The following is a 23,329-nucleotide window of genomic DNA, read 5'->3' as shown; positions in this document are numbered from 1 at the left end:
TGGCATATGATAAACGTGAATTATAAACTAAGTTGAAAAAGCAGATGTTAAGATGGTACAGACTCTTATTAAAATGATAGGGAAGAATACATTTTGTTGAGCCCTAGGAGGCTAGGAGGCATGATCAACTGTGATGTAGTAACCGTAACTCTTGTGTGTTGGGTCAGGGCCTGCTGTTGTGTTAGCCCATGTGATTTAGGACTTAATCCCTTTATGCCAGTTTCTTCATCTGTAAAATGGGAATGATAATGTCTGTCCTGTCTGTACTGCAGGGTAGTTGGGAGAGGCAGATATAAGAATTTGGGACAGCATTTTGGAATGGGTGGTCACTCTCCAGAGTACCCTCCGGGTAGATATTAGGTCTGCCCTTCAGAAAATCAGCATTGGATAAAAGAGTCACAGACTGGAAGGAACTGGGTTCTCAGCTCTGCTGTTACCTGGCTGTATGGTTTTCTTAACCTCTTTGGTATCCATTTTCTCATATTAGAAATAAAGGCATGGACAGAATCACTGCCAGGGTCATTTCTAGTTTTAAGATTCTGCAGGACTTTAAATGGTTCAGAAGCAGTCTCTGCCGCAGGGTCTAATGTAGCAGCTCTTTTTCTTCGCCTTTTTAGATGGTGTCACTGTGGTGCTTATTTATCTCTTCAGATTATTCCAGTCTTGTTTCGGGAATCTGGAACTTATTCTTTAAGGATGCCTGTGTTATATGGGATTTTAAAAAATGTAGTTCTGTCTTCCCTGGCAAGCTCTAGGTTTTGTCTGTATCATGTTGTGTTAATAATATTGTAGAGCATACTTGGTTATGTCCTAAGGCTAGAGGTTGTCAGTCTTTTTTTTTTTTTTTTTTAAAGGTTTTGTTTATTTAATTTTAAACCAGAGGAGGTTTGCAAACATGAAATGGACAGCTTGACCAAAAGTTTGCAAACACTATTCCCTAGGCCTTCCGTGCCTTGGGGCCACACACAGAAGTCCTCACTCTCCGGCCTATGCTACTGCTTGCCTCGGGCAAGTCCCCTAATCTCCTTGTGCTTCACTTTTTCCATCTGTAACTTGCCTGTCCTTGGGGCTTGGCCAGGGCTGCACTGGGACCAAGTCACTCCCTTTACTGGGGGTGGAAGGAGATGAGTAGAAAGCAGCATACTTTGTTTTCACGATCTCATTATTCTCTTCTTTTTCTTCTCCACTCCCTACTTGTCTGCTGAAGTTTAATTCTGAAACTACAGCACGTCTATGATAATGACATGTTTGAGGTTATGTTTATTCCATGCTGGCCAAAGGTCTCAATTGAGTAAGTTAACTAATTGTGAAATTACAGATGCAATCTCAAACACTCAACATTTCCATTCTTTCCTTTAATTAGCCCTAGAATAGTCTCTTTATTATTGTTGTTTTTATTATTTTACTATAACTGTGGAGAAAGTATTGATAATAAATTGCTCATATTTGGTTGGAGAAATTGTCGTTTAAGCGTTTTTATCAGATGAAAGACTAGGAAAGACCCATTTTATTGACCCAGGAAGGCAGGATGATGGCCCATACCTTTTATTTTTGAGTTGTTATTTCTGTATCTGTCCTGGGAACATTAAAGAAATGTGAAAATTTGGGAGGAAATGACTCAAGTGCCAGACAAATGTAGGATGATGGCATTATTTTGGAATAGGAATTTTCAAAACAAGCCAATAGACAGGGCACTTTTTAACCTAAAGTTAAAAATCCTTTGGTTTTACACAAATTAGAGACGGATTTAAAATTGCAACTAGATGTATCACGTTTAAGTTCTCCTAACTTTTTTTTTTAAATATAAACTTTCAGGGCATGTATTGCTTTTTTTTAAATAAATTTATTTGCTTATTTGTTTTTATTTTTAGCCGTGTTGAGTCTTTGTTGCTGCGTGTGGGCTTTCTCTAATGGCAGCGAGCAGGGGCTACTCTTCGTTGTGGTGTGCGGGCTTCTCATTGCAGTAGCTTCTCTTGTTGCGGAGCACCGACTCTAGGTGCACAGGCTTCAGTAGTTGTGGCACGCAGGCTCAGTAGTTGTGGCTCGCGGGCTCTAGAGCTCAGGCTCAGTAGTTGTGGTGCACGGGCTTAGTTGCTCCGCGGCATGTGGGATCTTCCCGGACCAGGGCTCGAACCCGTGTCCCCTGCCTTGGCAGGTGGACTCTTAGCCACTGCGCCACCAGGGAAGCCCCTCTCCTAACATTCTTGATCCTCTTCAGGTTTTGAAATATGAGTATGTGTGTATGAGAGACAGATGGTTAAGATGAGACTTTAAAATAGATCCTAAGGGCTCCCTCCTGTGAGCGCAGGCTGCCTCCCTGAGTGCGTGCTGTGGGTGTAGGTGGGCCCAGCGCTCCTCTCCCGTCCAGCTGCCTCCACGTTAAGGGTTAACCAAGTCTGCAGGTGTGTTGGGGTTAGCACGGTAAAGTTGTGTAAGGGGTTTTTCTTTCTTTTGATCTTCAGAAAGGGATGAAAGATAGCCATTAAACTCAAGGGATTAGGTCCCCTCTCTTTAAAGACTTTAGGTACCATAAATATTTCACTTCAGATATAAGGTGAAGACCTGTCTATATCTGGGGGAAAATGGGTGTTTTATATTACCAGTTGGAAACTATTCATTCTCCATTTACAAATTAAATGGTCTTTGCAGAGAACTTCTCTTCCAACCCGGAGTGTACTAAGATCTGAAAAAAATGTGTGTGTTTATATCATGGTAGTTATGCCAATTTTGCCTCCTCATATTCCTAAACCTTTTCTTTTTATACGTTCATGTCTTATCTGCATTGTGCCTTTTCCGCCCTGGGTGCTCCCTCATTCCACTGAGGCACTCCAAAGCTCCCGGTTCTAAAACTTAGAGAACAACCACCCTTAAGAATGATACCCCACTCACATGTTATAAATGTGTGGTCGGGTTTTTTTTAAGCCCTATATTTTGTCTTTTTTTTCTTCCTTTCAATTAGCATTATTTAGAAAAGGAAAGTGAGGTTGATGTGCTGGTGGCATAGTGAGTTATGGTTACTACATTTTCAGAAAGTGGTAGGAGACCAGAAGAAAGTCCTGCGTGGGAAATTATAATTGCAGCCCCATTCCACTCTTGGCCGGTCACCTACTCTGTCAGTTTCACTCCAGAATGGAACACTGGCTTTTATTTTATTTTTTTTTCCCTTTGTGTGATTTCCTAGGATGGGTTACTGGACCATGGAATGGATAATTTTATATGTATCTAATTGTATTAGAATTAGGGCCTCGGGGGAGGAAAGGATAGGGTTTGGGTAGATGCCAGCCCTAGAGTCAGCCTATTAAGTGATTATTTCTTCCTCCCACCCCATGATGCATCATCAGTCATTTAGAACAGATTTAAAACACATTCTGTTGGCCCAGTGGCTTACTATATTTATATAATTCTGCATTTTGTGTTTCATCCCTGAATTTGGGGACTTATGTGTGGTTATTTTTATTAAAGCTCATGATGATAGCTTCTATTATTGGCTATGATGTATGGGATACAGTGACATTCCTTTTCCAGTGTTCCCCACCCTCCTTTTAATTTTGTTCTTTTTATTATGGAAAATTTGATGAAGTACCAGATTGAAGGCAGTTACAGTATGTGGATTTGAACCCCAAAGTATGTATTAGTAATGTGAAGAAAGGGAAAAGTAAAATTGTATGAGTGGATGATTTTTAGAGATGGATTAAATAAAATACCAAATGAATTAGTTGAAAACAGCCAATGGCAGGGGGTTTAAAGATTAAGGAATTAAGCCTTATGCTTGATAACACCTTGGAGCTTTCAGATTAAGGGTCTGCTCAGTTACCGCCTTAAGCTTCTACTTCCGATGCTTCACAGAATTATAGGAATAACTCTATGTGTAAAGCGTATCCAAACTTTAGGCCTATAATATTACTCCAAAAGAAAGACGGGGGCAAAAAGAAACTGTGAAAGGTGTTTGGCAACGAGCAAGAGAGGGAGCTCACAAACTCTTTGAAGGTCAATTAGCCAGAAAGTGTGCTGAAGACTGGGTGCTGTGCTGGATTACTGGCCCAAGAATTGCCCCCGAGGTCCTCAGAGCGGTCCTGCCGTTTGAGCACAGAGAGGCAATTATAGACCTTGAGGAGATGCTACAAAAGCTTTAATTAAGGGACTTACTTACACCCCACTAAGTTCTGGAAATTAAATTCTTGTTTGCGCTTAACTGGTGTTTCTTTTGTCTGGGTTTCCGCATGTACTTCAACAGAGGACACTAATTTTCCCAAGTCTGTTTTCCATTCGAAGCCATTTTGCTGTGATGGATACCAGCAAAGCTGAGGGTTTAAACGGTATAAGAAACTAGGTAGAAAAGTGGGCTGAGAGGCTTTTTGCTGGAGAGTGTTTTGGGCACAGGTTGAAAATTGTAGTATTTATGTACCTTGGTACAACAGTAAACCAGAACTCTGTTTGGGCCTAAATGCGTGATTAAAAGAAGAAGAAGGTACTTTGTAGAATTTGAGTTTTAGAATTCCCATTCACAAGGCAACATGATTTCCCTTGAATTGGCAGCTTTATGACTCTGGACACAGCGGGCTGCTCTTCTCCAGAAATATTTTTGTTTGCTAATGAGATAAAAGTAGCCTCTGGCTACCATCCAGGTCTGATCTTTCTTAAGCCTAGACCCATATTTAGGTTCCATTCAGATGTGACTTCTTTTACTTCTGGAAAGACTCTGATTTAAGTTGCCTTGGTCCTAACTAGAGCATTGTGATCACATTGATGTGCTGAGCTCCCCTCCTGCTGATGGAGGAGATGCTCTCATCTTTGAACTCGGGCCTAATTGCTGCCTTAGTGGGGTGTGTTCCCTTTTTTTTGTTAGTGAAGCAATTCTCTTTCTCATCTGCCCTTCTTTGAAGCCACTCACTTCTGTCTGCAAAGTTTGGTTTGAACCATAAAGATTTTTAAAAAGCACTAAGAAATGCTTGTGTTCTAGTAACTTAAAATTGTCTTTCAGTATTTCTAGTTCCCATACAACATCAGTCAAGTGGTACAGTTTCTCTCTGTTCCCCTTACAAACTTGAAGGCACTTCTGTGTGCCTCTCGATTTATGTCTGAAGAAGAGACCTTTAGCCTTGCTCTAACTCAACAGAGGCATCCATCAAAAAATCTTAAGACCTTGTAGAAATGAAAAAATGAAAAATGGCAAGAAAGTTAAAATTGTCATCACAGGTTAAAATGTGCAGTTTTCGGCAAAGTGGAGTTTATACAGAAATCGCATTATTGGGCTTAATTTTCACCTGTGGATGGGAAGGGGAGCATTAGCATTGGATGAGAGGGCAGAGGACGGACCCCTCTGGTGCCTGCTTCACTGGGAAGCAGCTCCTCTGTGGGGAGGGCCTCTGACCCGGGGCAGTTTAGGGTGCTGTAGTGACTGGGACGGGTCCGTGCTGGGCTGAGAGCTTTTGATATTTGTGTCATTTAGAATGTTCCCACACCTGGATATGTTTTAAATAATGCATAATATGAATTTCAGTTCTTTTTGCTTTTCTTCGGAAAGGGGGAAAATTCTATTTAATGATATTAATATTTTTGTTTGACCAAGTATTTAACCGGTTAGTGAGCTTCAGCAGAGTTTGGTGCACACTTCTGGAGAGAGGTCCAGCTGGCATTATCATGCTTGCTAGCTGAAGAAGAACATGACTGGATTTTGCTAAAAAAGCTCTGATTCAAAAAGTTGCTCTATGAAGTAAAAATTCTAAGTTCTTATCTCTTAGGCTTTATTTTGCTAACACTGTCAGAGCTAGCACATCTGGCTTAGATTCTAAAATAGTTTGGTTTTATGCTTCAGTTAAAATGAATCCAATCAAATTGGAATTTGAAGATAGATAAAAAGGAAGGATTTTGGTACAGTGAGGATTCTTAAACATAGCAAGGTTATCAGGGAAGTTCTTGAAAACTTCCTCTCTGAATGGCCTTTAAAAATAATCTGGTGTCTTTTTCAGATAGTTTATTCAGATGTAATTCTGTATAAGGGGTGCCAGGGGTGATAGAATAAATGACTTTTGGGCAGCCCTTTCAGCTCTGTGATTCTTGGTTATACCACTTACACCAACACTTTTACAGACTTGTCCTGTGAATATTTATTTGGTGGGGGGTGGGGGGCGGTGGTCTTTTTTTTTTTTTTGCCACACCGTACGGCATGCAGGATCTTAGTTCCCCGACCAGGCATTGAACCCATGCCCCCTGCATTGGGAGCACGGAGTCTTAACCACTGGACCGCCAGGGAGTACAACTTATGTGGTTTTTTTTGGCCTGGTTTTATCTTTTAAGTTAGGTTTTTTATTTTGACAGAATTAAAACATGCCATCTTTGTCAGATTTAGCAATATTCATCTCTCTCTTAGGCTATACGTTATCGATGCAGTATGGTTTCTGTATTATTTTACTTGATCCCTCTCTCCAAGTGTGGATTAATGCACATAGCCAAACAATTATGAACTTCAAATGCAGTTCATTGAAATTTTTGCTTTAATAGTGAAGCAGGATTGTTTAGTATGGGGGCATGTGAGAAACAGGCCACCTTATAATTCAACCAGGTTGCTTTGGGGTTATTTAAGAATGACAGTTAAAAATATTTTTCAGGAAAACATCCTTCTGTATAGTCGTCCTGTGTCTCTGTGGCGTGACTGGTGCTGACTTAATGGTAGCACACACACACACACACACACACACACCACCAATTCTGTGTTTCTTCCTTATGCTGACCTTGGAGCCATTAGTAGAGACTCAGAAGTTTGCTCTTTCATAAATAATGCACTCACTCTGAAATGGCGGGCTGGAGGCTTGTGGCTCAGCATTTTATAGTTCATGCCAGTAGATGTTTCAGTTGAATCAGTCAGGAGCTGTGGACCTAATCCCTTTACAAGCTGGTGACGAGAGAAATGAGTCAGCACTGGTTTTAACCTCAGTAGAGCACGGAGCGTTGATGCATCCCTGCAGCACTGGTAACTTAGTGACTATGCAGTGGGCCTGTACGTTTGTCTGCTCGCTTGTTTTTAGCTGTTTAAACCTCAAGAACTGTTACTGGGTTAGTAAGCCATATCCATGCCTTGGCACCCAGATGGCGAGGGAAACTTCTGCCTGTCTTGAGTAAATCAGAGGTCAGCCCAGCCCTGTTCTGGGACTAGCCTTTGCTGCGGGTTTACAGTAGATGTGCCAGAACTCCTTAGGAAGTTCTCTCTCCCACAGGAATGTGGGTCACATTCTGGTACGAGGCCTACGCCTGCCAATGACAGTGCAGCTCGCGTTTCTCTGTGGAATGAGGTAGAAAAGAGTGATGTTTTGAATAGTACATGAATTCAGTGTAGGCTTTTAATCCAGCAAGTATTACTATGGAAAAACCTGTTTCAAAACAGGTTCTTCCCAGGCAAAGTCGTTGGTTTTACATTTCATTTTTCCCTTTGTCCTCTTTAGAGCAGTTCCTCGTCTGCACACTTCCCAAGTCTTCTCCCACCTCTGCTCCTTCAGCCTCCTTTTCTTCATCCTGCCTGGACCGCTGTGATAAAAAACACAGGGCCCTGATTTTCATATTTGCCCCTAACCTTTTCTTTCCTTGTAAGAGTGTCTTGGTATAATAGCAAATGCTTCTTTTTTTTTTTTTTTAATCTTTATTGGAGTATAATTGCTTTACAATGGTGTGTTAGTTTCTGCTGTATAACAAAGTGAATCAGCTATACATATACATATGTTCCCATATCTCTTCCCTCTTGCATCTCCCTCCCACCCTCCTTATCCCACCCCTCTAGGTGGTCACGAAGCACGGAGCTGATCTCCCTGTGCTATGCGGCTGCTTCCCACTAGCTATCTCAAATGCTTCTTTTTAAGACCAGAAAGTGTGAGGGAGCACTCTTATTTCATGGCCAGTAGTTTAAAGAAGAATAGTTATTTTTTAAAGTAGACTAGTGAGCTTTCAGTGTTAAATGTCTACTGACATTTTTGCCAGGAGAAACGTTGATTTTTCTCTCCCTGTTTTTCAGGCCCTGCATTCTTCCCCGGGCGATGTGCTGAGATCTTTGCCCGGGGTCAGAGCATCGGGAAGCTGGGGGTCCTTCATCCTGATGTTATCACCAAATTCGAGCTGACCATGCCCTGCTCCTGCGTGGAAATCAACATTGAGCCGTTTTTGTAAAGACGGGTCTCTGTCGTGTGGTTCTCGCCCCGAGGGTCCCTCTCTCCTCCTAGGTGCCCTTTAGTTGTCCCCACAGTAAGTCAGTCCACTTGTGCTTGTGCATGAATGTTGAATAAAGTAGAAAGCAGTGTCTGGCTCCGTGGGTGGTACTGGCATCCCCGCGTCAGGCCAGCTTGTACTGCACAAACGCGGCATCTGCTTGAAGCTGCCTTGTCCATGAGAGCCCAGTGGGGGGCCAGGAGCTGTTCTGAGAAACAGAGAAGCTCTCCACACATCAGAGCCTCTCACCGTCACCACCACGTCTGCAGGACAGAATCCTGTTCTTTTCCCTGATGAAACGAGATAGATAGCTGATTAGAGCACACGTACGAGGTTAACTAAGAATTTTTAGTTCTTATTTTCTACATTTGATGCATGTTCATCACTGGGAAACAATAACAGCATTTTTAGAAAACTTTTAAGAATTAGTGATGGTCTATTAGTTAACAGCCTTTGAAGTCATCTTAAAGTGAAAGAAAAATGCACACGTATTCAAAATATTTGAGGGTGCGTCGGTATTGGCTACTCTGTCTGTGATACTCAGAGATGGGGTTTGTGGACACACAGCAGATTCATTCAGCTAGAAGAGTTAAAAGGGACACACTGGTACCAGTGCACTATGAACATTAGGAAACAGTGAAAAACTTACTTTTGCCCTAGGCCATATATTTTATTGTTGTCAGTGTTATAAAACCATGGTTTTAAATAATTAATAGAGCTACTAGTTTCTGTCTTATTTTACAGGGAGGTATTAGGTCTCTCCTTCTCTGAAGCTAAGCTTCTGCCAGTCTGCCTTGTCTTAACCTCCTAATTTACTTTAATACTTTGATCTAGAATCCTCCAGTAGGTACCATGTATTGAAAAAAGCTGGGTGTAATGTTTGTTTGAGAAAAGTTCTCAGTTACTGTTGAGATGTTATGAAACACAATAAATTGTAAAACTTCAAAGTAAGTCCCCATAGAAATAGCTAATAAGGATAGACAAGAATTATGTTTATGGAGCTTTTGCTGCACCTAATACTAAGACTATATTACTACCTTGAATCAGGGCAGCAATGTCCAGCTTAGCAAGATTTGTGAACGTACAGACTGCCATCTCTTCCTTCCCAATCCCGTTGTAAGCTGAGCCTTACATTTTATAATGAAGTGAGATACGCCCATTAAAAATAATGCTTGTCAAAAGGTTTGTGTCCAGCATTCATAAAGATTTCTTATAACTTAAGACAACCCAGTTTTTAAAAAATGGACAAAAGATGTGAACAGACATTTCCCAAAAGAAGATAAATGAAATAAGCACATGAAAAGGTGCTCAACATCATTAGTCATCAGGGAAATGCAAATAAAAAAATAAACACGAATTAAAATGGCTAAAATTAAAAAGACTGACTATACCAAGTGTTGGTGAGACTGGAACTTTCATGTGTGGCTGGTGGGAATGTAAAGTGATATGGCCACTTTGGAAAATAGTTTTGCAATATGTTAAATCATGAAACATACATCTGCCATCTAGCCATTCTACTCCCAGGTTTACTCTATTCATATGGCCATACAAAGATTTTTATGCAAATGTTCACAGCAGCGTTATTCAAACAGATGAATGGGTAAACAAATTATAGTATATCTATACTATGGAATGCTTCTCAGCCAAAAAAAAAAAAAACTACTGACACTCGAAACAACATGAATGAATCTCAAAACACTACACTAAGAAGCCAGACACAAGACTACAAGTGATGCCATTTATATGAAGTTCTAGAAAAGTCAAAGGCAGATTGATTGGCTAGAGCCTGTGGAAGGGAAATTGACTGCAGAGAGTTAAGAGGAAACTCTTTGGGGTGATGGCAATATCTATACCTTAATTCAGGAGGTAGTTAAGATGTAGGTTACACCTCAGTAAAGCTGGGAGAGAAAAATTAATGCAACATGTTGTATTTTAATACGAACACCAGCAGATGCACACATAGGGTAAAAGAGCATGAATTTTAGAATCGGCATGTCTGCTCATGATGGCTTACTGGTCCACTACCATTAGTGAGACATTCTCCCCTAGTTTCAAGTTCGCTATGATTGAAATCAGGGTTTGTGAGTCATGTGATAGCCGTTGTTGAGGTGGGTGGAGCCATTAGTTCTGTTAGCAGCCAGCCACCTGGATGATTTTTGGATGGTCAGAAACAACTTGTAATGAAAAACCCAGTGATACCTAACTGTATATCCCAGCCTGAAAGGGGAAAGATCAACAACTCCATCCATCATGTGGAGGTTTCTGCCCTCTAAAGCAGGAAACAGCAGGAAGAATAACAGTATCGGGTACATGAGAAGAAGGAGAAACGAACCTTCGGCTTGAGTGGAGGCTGCACAGCCAGATCGTCTTACACTCGTCCCCGTGAGGCATTTGAACTGGAGCCAGAGCAGTCTGTGGGCACTGCCTGCCAGAAAGCTTTTACTGGAGAAGACACACCTATGTAGTAAAAACTGGGAGCCCTCGTATTAAAAGAGAAATTAGATATAATTGATTCCTGTTCTAGCTTACAGATAACTTCTACAGCCTGACATTCCTGCATTACTCTTCAGTTTATAAAGTATTTTCACATGTGATTTTGTCTCAACATTTTAATTTCTTGGTTTAACAATTGTAGGAGGGAGTTAGAATAGGGATTCTCCCTGACTTACAGGATGAGAACAATTGACAGAGAGATTAATAATGTGCCCAGAAGTCACATGGCTAAAAAGTGGGTTTGTGACACCTAGTAAGAGTGATGTAGAGCCCATGGATCACTCAATGTTTTGCATCATTTACCTACTTAACCAAATGTTGAGGTTTTCCTTTTTTTACCAGTTTTGTTTTTTATATATAAAATACTAAAAAACACAAAAAATTAAAACTTCACTACTTTAAAAAACTGTACAAAGAGCATCCCAACCTAATTTACCCTTCCTCCCGCAATCCTCTAAAGTAACTAACCATTGTTAATGGTTCATGTTGTTTCTGACATTTTCCTTAGTTTGGACAGTCAGACCCATACACATGCTCACAGTTTTTGGGTCATGCTTTACTTACTGGTTTGCAGTAAGTTTGGGTTTCTATTTTCTATAGTGTATATCATGACATTTCACTTAATATGTCCCATTTTTCCAGGCCAGTACCTTTAGACCTACCTACCTTTTAAATGATACAAAATCCTATTGCATGGATGTCCATAATTTGTTCAGCTGTTCCTCTGTTGATGAACCTTCTGTTGTTTCCAGCTCTGCAATTACAAAGAGTGCTCCAGTGGACTTCCATATGCCTCCCCCTAAAATAGCACTGGCTTAGGGACCATGAAAAACCATCCCTAAAGATGCAAGACTATAGCTGTCCACATTTGGTATTGTCTTAGATATTTGAATACCACATTGGAATATCTTAGATATTTCTTAGATGTGACTTCTGTTCTTGAGCAGTATATAGTCTCAGTACGTTAGATTTCTCAATGCAGGGCATATGACATTCTCCTATCACCTTTTACCTAGGAGTAGCCTAACTGGGAACCAGCTCGCCTAACCACTGCTTCTGCCCTCAGCAGTGATGGGCTCAGCACACACAATATTTTGTCTCAGTGTTAGCCTCTGCGCTTGGTGTTTCCTGTAAATGTCACTGACCCCAGTGCTGGGTATTGACTTGGCTCTTTTGTCTGTTTTATCCAAAAGCAAACAGGTGGCCTTAAAGCAATGCAACTGCCCTCAGCAAAATATTTCCTCTAAATAAGAAAAGCATTTGGCATCTGATCTTCTAAGTTGTGACTTATTATAAGGAGCTTGAATAATTTTATGTATATAATTTTTTTAAAAAGTAGAGGATGGCATATGTAATCAGATTCAAGGCAGAGCTCACCTCTAGGACAATCTGTGAGCAGCTCCCTAAGGCCCCTGACCAGAGTCCACGTGGGGCAATTGGCCTCCTTGGACAAAGGCAGAGGAGCCGCGTGGCAAGTACTTGACAACAATCCGGGTGATTTTCATTTCCACTACCGCCTGCTTTGTTTTCAGGTTTCCTGCCCACCTTCAACTTTCTAGTAAACAGAAAGGATGACTGTAAACATGTAGACTGTGGGTTGAACAAACACCTCCAGCAGAGGGCTTAATTGAATTATGTATGGCTAAAGCCCTGTTTCTTCTCCCTCATGTGACCCATGCAGTGCAATAAAAATATACTTAAGGCCTACACTCAAGTTCTTCACTCCTCATCCATAGGTTTGGGCTTGATTGTCCCTGTTTAAGGAAATCAGGAACATGACATGTTCTGCATTACAACACATTTTGAAAAAGCCCTCCCCCACCCCTCCCAGGTGTTAGGAGGCGCTGGCATGAGAGAACTGCTCCGGCATTTGAATTATAGGACTTGTAAGACATGCGAAGCAAATCTGCCCTTTCTTTAAGACAGAAAAGTGAGGATGTTGAGGAAATGTGCCTGCTTGGTTCCAAACCTGGCAGAAAAAGAAGTTTCCTACATTCCGCCCACCCCTAAAATGAGTACCTACTTAGGGCCAGCAAGAAACGAGTTGTAATGGAGGCAAAGCTGTGTAGACATCCACACTGGTGCTGGATACATGTGGGGTGAAAGGCTACTCAGAGACGGACGGGATTCACTGGAGATCTCTTAGCTGTGAGAGTCGGGCACAACATTTAAACACGGAGCCCTGGCGGTGAGCCTGCGGCAGATGAAGCAAAATAAGCCAGACAGAAAGGTGCCCCAATAGCAAACCGTGCTGTAGGGAGGAGAGAGATCGTGTAGGTGAGACAACCTGTGGGGAAACACAGCACCACACCTGTCACGGGGAGGCCCTGGACAGGGCTTGTTCTGGAGCATAATAAGCATGATCAGCTGGGCCTGACCTCCTCTCCAGCCTTCACGTTAGCTCAGCATCTTGCATCCTAGTTGATCCATACATGTGGTCTTTACTTCCTTCTTCCCAAGGGACATTTTCCTCCTTTGCTTTCCCATCTACAAATCCAAATGAAATACGTAAAGCAATGGTTTTCAACACATTAGACATCAGGCAACGAAGGCCAGTGATTCCCCGAGAGATAGAAGAGAAACAAGGTGAGGCCTGTGATTCTCCAGCTTACGGCCTGGAGAGAGTCCAGGCTGTGGTGCAGCGGTGGGGACCCAGGTGGAGGTCGGAGGTCTCCAGAAGTTGAGGAGGTGGAGCTGGGAGTCCAGAGAGGCCGAAGCGGCTAGAGTTGGCAGGGAAGTGGAAAGGGCTGAGGAGAGATAGGCAGAGGCCCCTGACCTTGAGTCTTCCGTTGAGCACTGAGTGCATGCACGTGCGGGAACTGCCCCGTTCGAGGAGACCACCTGGAACGTCCACGAGACGTGAGGGAACCGCCCCGGGAGCCCACACGAGGTGGGCCGGAGCTAGCAAACCTCGGAAACCATGGGGAGAGTACCCAGAAGGGCTTTGCCTCAGTAGTGGGGAGACCAACTCTAGACTAAGCGTTACTCTGTTTCAACGAATAAAGCTTAAAAATAAGGTCCAGGGCTTCCCTGGTGGCGCAGTGGTTGAGAATCTGCCTGCCAATGCAGGGGACACGGGTTCGAGCTCTGGTCTGGGAAGATCCCACATGCCGCGGAGCAACTAAGCCCGTGTGCCACAACTACTGAGCCTGCGCGTCTGGAGCCTGTGCCCCGCAACAAGAGAGGCCCCCACAGTGAAAGGCCCGCGCACCGCGATGAAGAGTGGCCCCCGCTTGCCACAACTAGAGAAAGCCCTCGCACAGAAACGAAGACCCAACACAGCCATAAATAAATAAATAAATAAATTAAAAAAAAAAAAAAAAAGGTCCAGAAGAATCAAACTATTTCCAAGGAATGAACTGCATCCTAGAACAAAGCATATGTATAGTGATAAAAAAATATCCAGCACCCAACACTGTAAACTTCACAGAACCTGGCATCCAATAAAAAGAATTATCAGACAAGCAAAGAAAGTGGCAAATACAACCAATAGGAAGGGGAAAAATGAATAAAAAAGAATGAAAAATTACATAGCTGATAAAATTAATAGACCAGCATATTATAACTCTATCCCATATCTTTAAGAAGCCAGAGTGAAGATTGAACAAGTAGAGATGTGGAAGATGGATATTTTGAGTTTCTATCAATGAAAAAACTGTGATGTTGGAGATAAAGTAGAAAGGGATACCCTGGCTAAAAATACTATTACCTATTTAATAGCAGCAGAATTGATTGACTCACTTGATGAAGAATTTACGTTAAGCTGTGCTTTTATACCCCCACAGCAAAAATAGTTTTCCAGCCAAATATTTTTATCAGTACCTAATTAAGACGGCTGAAATGGTCTGTGTTTAGTGTGCCCTGTGCACAGTGTCCCCTGTCACAGGGTCATCCACCTGGTTCCCACGAGACACTGCAGACTGGAAGCCCAGGAGGTCCTGGCTCCTATTTAGGCTCACGGATGCAGGTAGATGGCATGATGGCAGTACCAACTGTCACCCTGCCCCACCCCCAATGCTTTAAGGCTGGCTTTGTGTGTATTAAAGAGGCATTGCCATCCTTTGAACCTCTCCATTGAGAAAGAATCTGGCTTGTGCTCCAACCAAGGGGACCCTGATGTCATAGCGAGAGAGAACCAGCTAACAGGTGCCAGCAGGTGTGTTGAGTGTGTGCAGCAAAGAAGCGTCCCAGCCGGAACTCCAGCTACATCCTTGCTTGTCTTGCTGGCTTTTTTTTTTTTTTTAATTAATTAATTTATTTATTTATGGCTGTGTTGGGTCTTCGTTTCTGTGCGAGGGCTTTCTCCAGTTGCGGCGAGCGGGGGCCACTCTTCATCGCGGTGTGCGGGCCTCTCACTATCGCGGCCTCTCTTGTTGGGGAGCACAGGCTCCAGATGCGCAGGCTCAGTAGTTGTGGCTCATGGGCCTAGTTGCTCCGCGGCATGTGGGATCTTCCCAGACCAGGGCTCGAACCCGTGTCCCCTGCATTGGCAGGCAGACCCCCAACCACTGCGCCACCAGGGAAGCCCGTCTTGCTGGCTTTTGCATGCTATACAGACAGGCGTGGAAGAGGAAAAAGGATTTTGGCTTCGTATAGATTTCCCTTGTCTCATGAGGCTACAGTTTTAAGAATTTAACATTCTATTCATGGTCCACATTCAGCTCTCATTCTTCTTAATATGCATCCTGTAAATAGTCAAGTCTGCACTACAGGTGTGCCCCACTTGAAGAAAACAATGCGTGCGTGGTGTATCCCAAATAATCCATTAAGGAGCCTTATGTTTACAGAAATGAAGAATTGCCATATGATTTTTAAACAGCAAATCCCTCGGTGCACTTAAAATTCACATGTAAACAACCAACACACAACAGGCAGCTTTTAGGAAAACATCTATTCCATAAAACGAGATACATCTATACTCACATTCCACGTGGTTCTGGTTAACCTCTCTCTTACTAGAGAAACAGGGCTTGGTTCTTGATCATCAAAGAGCAACATGGAGTATTTACGGGTCCTGGAAAGAGCCAGGATCATGGTAAAATGTTTTTAAAATGAAGTTTCATGGGACTACTTCAAGGGGCTGAGCAAAGAGAAGAGGGAAGAGGCATGGGCACCAAGGTCACAGACTGAGTCCCTCGCTGCCGTCACATCTGCTGAGAGATGAACAAGAGGACGTGGGAATGACAGGTTCAGAGACGGCAGAAGGGGAAGGCACCCACGGGTAAATATTCGAATGAGGAACAATGAAAGGAGACTAATCACCTGTAGATGTCAACTCCTCTGGATGGTCCCACGTGGAGGCAAGGAAATGGACTAAAGAGCTTCTTATGCTTCCTTCCTGTTCTCGTGATTCGGTTCTGCAACATCAAAGCCCCTTGCTCACCGTTTATCCCACTCCTGCCACCACTGTTATTCCCACACACACTCACCAGCACGGGTGTGGTCTGTCTTCTCCTTGTTAGAGCTGGAGGTTTTTGGAGAAGTGTCTCTGGCAAGCTGTGCCCTCACCATGGAGTACCATCTCGTACCTACTGTGCATCACACCCCTGTGCAAACCCCATCTGTTCTTTAAGCCTGGCTCACACACTGCTTCTCCCACAAGCCTCCCTTGAGTCACAGACCTCAAAGCTGGAATTTGTCTCTCCCTCTTCTCAATTCACACTACAAAGCTGTCTTTTCCCTACAGCCTTAACACTTTGGGTCTTGGATTGTAATTTTCTGAGCCTGAGTCTCCTCTCTCAGGAGAGAACTCCACAGGGCAGCTGAGGTCTCATCCAGCCTCAAGCAGGCAGCATATTAGGTATTATGAAATACATAGCATTCAAGGTACAAATAGGTCCTAGCCTCAGCCTTGCAAATAAGAGCGTCATCGGCCTTTGGCACCATTTCAAACAGCAAGGGACGCTTAAAGGCAGAGCATATCGTTGCTACGATGTGAATGTGAAATGCGGTCATGTCCATTTTGCTCAGCAGACAACATACTCTCATCTGTTTTACTTACCTTTCCCAGCCTCGCCTTTAACATTCACCTTTCAACACACAGTGACATTTATCTCTAAGTATGGTAAGAGGATGTTCTTTAGTATCAAGGAGTTGAAGGAGGGGAATTAAGCATGCAGTCTTACCACTTACTTTCTGTTCATCACACCTGTGGCTGCTATGATGCTCACCAACATTTGCACGTGACTGAATCATGACAGCGATAGAGAATTGTACAGCCTCCTGTTTATGTTTGTCGCCTCTTTTCAACTCAGGTCGCGTGAACCCTGAGGATCTGGGGGAAAAAGATCTAGGAAAAAAAAATTCCAAGGTAGCAGAACACTGGCTTTTAAAGCATTTAATAAATCTTAATCAAACAAAAATGATTTTATTTTAAAAAGAATAAATTTACATACGGTACATAAGCAAGACAGCTGAAAGTTTCCAAAATAGAAACCCGGAGCATATGGCCCCGAAACACCACATGCTTTGGTTACACTCGGGAAGCATGAGTCGCCTATTTGGGCAAGAAAATCCTGTGTTACACTGTGATCTGCAGGGACGTTGAGGGGTGATTTCAGCTGTTTAGGGTTTTTAGTTCATGGTCTCGTCTGCGATTTTTTTTCTTTTGCACATTCTGTTATGGTGCAAGTCTGAGCAAAGCTGGCCTGAAATGATGGCTGTTTAAAATGACAGTCACAGGATGGATGCCCTGGTCCAGAGAGGTGGTGGGCTGGGAGCAGGATGAGGACAGGCGGGAAAAGGGCATGCTGTTCTGCCTGGAGGGGCCAACGACCCCGAGGGCTTTGGTGTCACCATTTCCAAATTCAGGACTGGCCAGACCGCAGGTGCTAAGCTTAGATTGGATACATCACGGTGAGCTGGATTCTGAAACTCTTCAAGACTCCTGCTCAAGAGAGAGGCTCTGGACCAAGCCTGAAGCAAGCCAGCAGGGGGCAGTCTTTCCCCAGAGAGAAAATCCAAAGGTCAGAGACAGAAGGCATAGTCTTTGAAGGGGCATGTGTGTGTGTGTGTGTGTGTGTGTGTGTGTGTGTGAGAGAGAGAGAGAGAGAGAGAGAGAGAGAGACTGAGAGGGTGTGAGAGTCTAACAGAGTGAAGCGCTGTGTGAAGTGAATGAAGAGGGCTGGCCAAGCTGCAGTGTGAATCAGGTAAGGACTTTTCCAACCAGTTTCTAAGCCACAGAGCTGTAGTGCTCAAAAACTAAGCTTGGCCTCACCAATATGCACATTTTATTCTTCAGATGCTATATCAAGAGACTTTGAAAAGCGACCAACCATGACAAATCCATGGGTCTTTCTTTAATGAGCTGTGGCTAACATATTCATCCTCAATCCAAATCGTGTAAATACAGCCTTAAATACATAATACAGCTGATCGCAATCCTATTGTCGGGACTTAAAACGAAAGGACAGCAGTAAACTTTACACACACACAAATGAATCACCCACACCCACTGCTGTGACAATAATTATGGCCCTTCTTCTCAAAAGATACAAGTGGAAAAGGCTGATCCTTTTGCTAGCTGGCTTCAGAGAATTCAACTAAAATCATTTTGCGTAAATATCAGCTAGCACTGTGACCTCGGGTTTGGCAGCCTGTGGGGACGGAGGTACAGGGAAGTGCCTCATGCACTGCATTGTGGGGCGGCCTAGGGAAGGGGTGCCCATGAGCTGGGGCATCTCCCCATCACGGTGCCACAACTACTGGTCAGAGTATGATCTAAAGACAGGTAAACAGCAGGTCATTTTGACCCCTGCCTTCTAACTATGAAAAATGTCAGAAGAATTTGAAGGAAAAACAGGATGTCTTAACAATTATTCTTCTCAATAAACTGGAGCATTAAGTCAAATACTAAAGATCATCACAACCAAAAGGCCAGGGTGCATATTCAAAATCAGGAGAAACGGGTGTTCGGTTTTCACACTGGATGCAGAGGTAAGAGCCTAACTCTCCAGGCAGGCTAATTTTCCCCCAAAGTGTGTGCATGGTGAGGATGCACCAGGGTTATAGATCATTGGCTTCAGCAGCTCAGGCACTACACGCAAAAGACACTTTGTTAATTACAAGCTGATACTCACTTTTAAGAACACTGTTGATACCTGTTCCTCCTCATTCTTAAGAACTGAAGAGGAACCCCTGCAGGGGGTTGTCTGCATAATGACCACCTTCCTAAGTCTAAGGACTCTCCCGAGATTTAAAGGTGTTGTATTTTGTTGGCTTGTTTTCCTAAGAGAGGCTGATGTCGTTCTTGCATTAATTACCCTTAAAACTGCCAAGAGGTAAGAGGTGGGAAGATGGAAAGGGAGCCGCTGATTCTATTCAGCAGATGAGAAAACAGATGTAGGAAAAGTAACTAAGAAGTGGAGGACGAGTGTCAGGGAGGGAGGGCTGGTCCCTCTTTGTCAGGCCCCAGGAAGGATTGTGTTCATCTGTTCTTCTATTGATCCACTTTCACAGGCAGACGACACTGGCTTCCCAGTTTGTAAGGAAGCAAGAAAGCTGAAGAAGAGCAGAGGGCTTGTCCCAAGTCACTGTGACGCAGGAGAGAGCAGGACACTCAGAGGAACCCAGATGAGCTGAGATGGGAGCAGCCAGTTGGGTTCATGGGTCAGAAGAGGACAGAAATGGTGCCTGGGATCCTGCAAAGTGTACAAACGAGGAGTGGATCCCGGTTCAATATGCACCCGACAGAGACCAGGATGCATAAGGAAAGCAGGCTCTTGCCCGTGACCTCGCCAGCTTTGCCCCCGCCTTTCCTGCTTCCCAGCGAGGTTCCCAGTGCTCTTTCCCCCCATGCAGGCACTGTCTAATGTGATCATCGTGACAAGAAAGTCGCCCTGTCCAAGGAATGCAGTTTTACGTGGCACCACCCTTTCTCTTGGACCAACGTTGCAGTTTTGGAAATGAGACTCAGTGCTGGGCAAGGTCACAACTGAAAAGGAACGCCCGACGTCCAGCCTCCTGGATCATGCCCGTCTCCTTAGGCTCTCCAGAACCCAGGGGGGCTTGTGGCCATTCCCAAGCCAGGCCACAGCTCCTGCCAGCCCAGGACTGGTCCAAAGTCCAAGTAATGGACAGGGTGAGGCGCCTTAAAGAACTCAGCTGTGGGTTTGCCTGGCTTCATCTGCAACATTACACTTACAGGCTAGTGGTCACCGTGAGACCATTTTTCCTTCCATAAAGCAGCAACCTTTCTCTCAGGTACCAGCAAAACAGACATGTGACTTAGGGCTTTTTTTTTTTTTTTTAAAGAAAAATGTGTTGTCAAAACTTCCCCACTCAACAACTTTTTGATGTCTTGCTCTCATGTCCAGTGAGCTGATTTCCAACCACTTGAGGCTCACAGTAATCCCAGAAACCTGTGTAGCATTGGCACGAAGGTGGTAGCACAGATGCCAACTGACGTGTAGGTGACAAACTTGTAAGGCACTTCGATCTCCAGTCTCCGCCTGGCCTCCTTGTTTCTGGTGACCACCTTGAACCAGGAGTACAGCACTTGCAGCGAGAGATTTTGTACAAGTTGACGAACCAGGAGGAGCAGCACAATTCCCACCGTAAATTTGGTCAGACCCAAAACTAACAGGTCCCTGGTGAGGGGCGGGATGTTCTGAATAACAGGGAGAGGGTCCGTGGGCTTGGACATGAGCTGGAAAAAATGGTTGATCCAGAATCCTATGGTCACCCCAGCCCCGGCAGCCATAATGGTGGTGGTGTCCGCTCTGGTCGGGCTGTAGTAATCGGACACGGGGTAATTGTAGCACAAGAAGAATGGCACCACCAGGACACACACAGGGAAGAGGGGGCTGGCCGAGTCCAGGCGATCGATAAGGGTCCAGGCGGGGTAGGTGAGGACGATGAGGATGGCGGTTATCAAGATGCCACCCAGCACATCCTGCGGGAGAGAAAAGGACGATGTAAGTCAAACGAGTGCTCCCCTGTATACAGGTATAATTTTGATTCAAATATAATTGATTTGACATTTAAAATACAATTTTTATATTGTTTTAATTTATAATACATATTTTTAAAAGGTACAGTTGTAGACATTTGAAAATAGGAAAAATACAAACCACAATCACGCTATTCGTGCTATGTCTTTTCTTCCAGTGTTTCTGTCTTTTGGAATAAATTATTTTCTTAATGTATAGCTATAATCATACTGTTCCTTCAATCTATTATTTTTTGTTTTGAATTCTGTACTTTAAAAAAACTTTTGTTTTGGCTGCGCCACACAGCTTGCAGGATCTTAGTTCCCCGACGAGGGACCAAACCCAGGCGATGGCAGTGAAAGCGCTGAGTCCTAACCACTGGACAGCCAGGGAATTCCCTTTAATCTATTGTTTTTGATCTCATAGTATATCACAAGGGTTGTCATGATCTTCACAGAGGTGGCGTCATCCTTTCTTGGCAGGCAGGGGTCGGGGCTGCAGCTGGCTGGAGGAGGAAGCTGGCTTCTTCGGGAGTCACCTTCCTAGCAAGCACACCGTCATTACTTATGGAGCGCGTTTATTTGGGGTGGTTTGAGAAGACGTTGTAGATGTGGTGCCGAAGCTCCGCCATGCCCGTCTGGGTACTACCACTCTGTCTTCAGAGACAGGATTTCAAATAGTGTATATATTTCACTGGGTGCATGCACCATGCTTGATTTAATCAATCCTTCTTTACATTTTAGATTCTGGTTTTCTTTCTTGCTTCCTCTGACCCTCCTGCCTTCCCTATTTTTTCCTCTTTCTCTCCCTCCCTCCTTGCTTCTTTCCTTAAACTCCTGTTTAAAATATTTTTAACTCCTTAATGTCATCCACTTTCTTCTTCCTTTAGCGTTCTCACAGCAAAATAAATTAGGTGAGTTTTTTTTTTTTCACACCCACACACTGTATTTTATTTTTACAAGAGATAAACTGACACCAAGTATTGTAAATGGATGACCACAACAAAAGCAACAATGATTGCAATTACCAAACATGAAACACACTCATATTATGTCATAATATTGACATTCAGTCCAGTAATCCTCCACTGTAACAGCTCCTTTACTTTGCCGTGAAAATTGATTTGTATATTTTTTGCCTCTGAGTCCTTGTGGGATTTTTTTTTTTATTCAAACAGAAAGTCACAAAAATTATAATCATCCTCATCAGTTCACTCAGTCCCATGTAATTAATTTTTTTGTATCTTGATCTTTTGTTAGCACTTTTATGAGTTCATCAGTTTTCCATTAGAGTTCTGAAAATGCTTATTCATTCAGTTCAGCAGTATAGTCAGTTACCAGAAACCTGTACTTGTCAGATCTTTTCCATGAATTCCTTGAAGATGAAACCCTTTTATAGGAACATTTTTGCAAAAGCATTAGAGTACACCCAGAACTGTCTGTAAATGACAAAAGACTTAAAAATGACCGTGGTTAAAGATTTGATGAAAGTTCATAATAATGCAATTGACAAGGAAATTGTTATTTCTGAGATATACATTTTAAAGTCATAACTAGAATTATGACTTATAACATATACCAGAAAATATAAGATTTTTAGAAATTTCATGTAATGTCTGAAACATTTATATTAACATATTTCCATACAAATAAGGTGAATTCTTAATGTAACCAATAGATGAATACATCTAAGTCAGAGAATGCGGAGCTTTGCTGTGGTTTTGTTACAAAGTTGCACATGGATTATTTTGAAAGTTTACCATTGGAAAATTGAAACACTTTCCTCAATGTATTGGAAAATCTGGGAAACACATGCATTGTGGAAAAACTGGAAAGCACTGAAAAGTGTAAGAAAAAATAAATAGATCCTTATTTCCACCACCTACAGTTAACGCTGTCTATATTTTGGCATGTTGCCTTCCACTCTTTTTTTTTCCATATAAACATAAAATAGAATTCTAAAGGCTTAGGTCTTTTTTTTTTTCCCCCCTAATAGCTTCATTCATTATTTCTCTTGTTTAGTTTCTAATAAAATGACATCTGATTTGAGTGAACAATGGGTGAGAATCAGACCTTAGAAATAAACACTGAGGCTACAGCAAATTTCACAGATTAGAGGGCATCCATTCTTCCTTCCAGCCCATGTGTGAGTGCCTGCTATATGCCAGACACAGTGCTAGAGGATCCAGTCTGAGCCAAACAATCACAACCACACCTAGGCGGAGCTTACGGCTTAGTGGAGAGACAGAGGATTACTGTTGTTTAAGAGGGAAAGGGATAAGCCTGTGGATCTCGATGGTCCCTTGGGGCTGGAGAGTGAAGAGTAAACACAGGTAGGAAACACTTCCCACAGGGCTCTAGAGTCCAGTCCGCTTCCTAAAGCCTGCATCCAGGGAGCAACATGAAGCCACTGACGTAGCTCTCATTGGGTACCAACATGACAAGAGTTTCTGACTGCAGTGAGGAGAACAGATAGGAGAGGGGCAAGAGTGGGGGGAAGCCTTGTGTCGCTGCATGTCCTTCACGTGGCACCTGGGCTTTACCTGTTCTTACTTCCGCCATCATCCTTCTCTTCAAATATCCCTCAGGCTTCACAGTCTCCATGATCTTTCTCCCCATGACCTTCTCCTGTGCTATGATTATGCACGGATGTTACTTTATTTTTGGGGAAAAAAAGGAGCAATCTTTCATTTAAGTTTCCTGGTTACCAAAACT

The 23,329-nt window shown here is 43.2% G+C and overlaps 2 protein-coding genes across 8 annotated transcripts in view; one reads left to right on the top strand and one right to left on the bottom strand.

Annotated features, from left to right (window-relative positions):
* FARSB (phenylalanyl-tRNA synthetase subunit beta) overlaps window positions 1-10,787 on the top strand; it is a 68,731-nt gene extending 57,944 nt beyond the window's left edge. For 2 of the 5 annotated variants that reach the window (XM_036857627.1, XM_036857629.1), the window contains one exon: window positions 8,003-9,504. In XM_036857627.1, the coding sequence (XP_036713522.1) occupies window positions 8,003-8,154 (152 nt within the window). In that variant the 3' untranslated portion in view covers window positions 8,155-9,504. Of the gene's footprint in view, window positions 1-8,002 lie in introns of all 5 variants that reach the window. The other 3 variants (XM_036857630.1, XM_036857628.1, XM_036857626.1) reach the window with 2 other exon arrangements.
* The window catches only part of SGPP2 (sphingosine-1-phosphate phosphatase 2), a 147,796-nt gene continuing 135,057 nt past the window's right edge, over window positions 10,591-23,329 (bottom strand). For all 3 annotated transcript variants that reach the window (XM_036857631.1, XM_036857632.1, XM_036857634.1), the window contains 5 exons: window positions 18,765-20,578; window positions 15,949-16,975; window positions 12,064-13,173; window positions 11,353-11,440; window positions 10,591-10,673 (listed from right to left, as the gene is read on the bottom strand). In XM_036857631.1, coding sequence (XP_036713526.1) covers window positions 20,027-20,578 — 552 coding nt within the window. In that variant the 3' untranslated portion in view covers window positions 10,591-10,673; window positions 11,353-11,440; window positions 12,064-13,173; window positions 15,949-16,975; window positions 18,765-20,026. The remainder of the gene's footprint in view (window positions 10,674-11,352; window positions 11,441-12,063; window positions 13,174-15,948; window positions 16,976-18,764; window positions 20,579-23,329) is intronic.

The sequence above is a fragment of the Balaenoptera musculus genome, chromosome 7 (assembly GCF_009873245.2).
Source record: "Balaenoptera musculus isolate JJ_BM4_2016_0621 chromosome 7, mBalMus1.pri.v3, whole genome shotgun sequence".
Lineage (NCBI taxonomy): Eukaryota > Metazoa > Chordata > Mammalia > Artiodactyla > Balaenopteridae > Balaenoptera > Balaenoptera musculus.
This window is presented reverse-complemented; position numbering and strand designations above follow the sequence as displayed.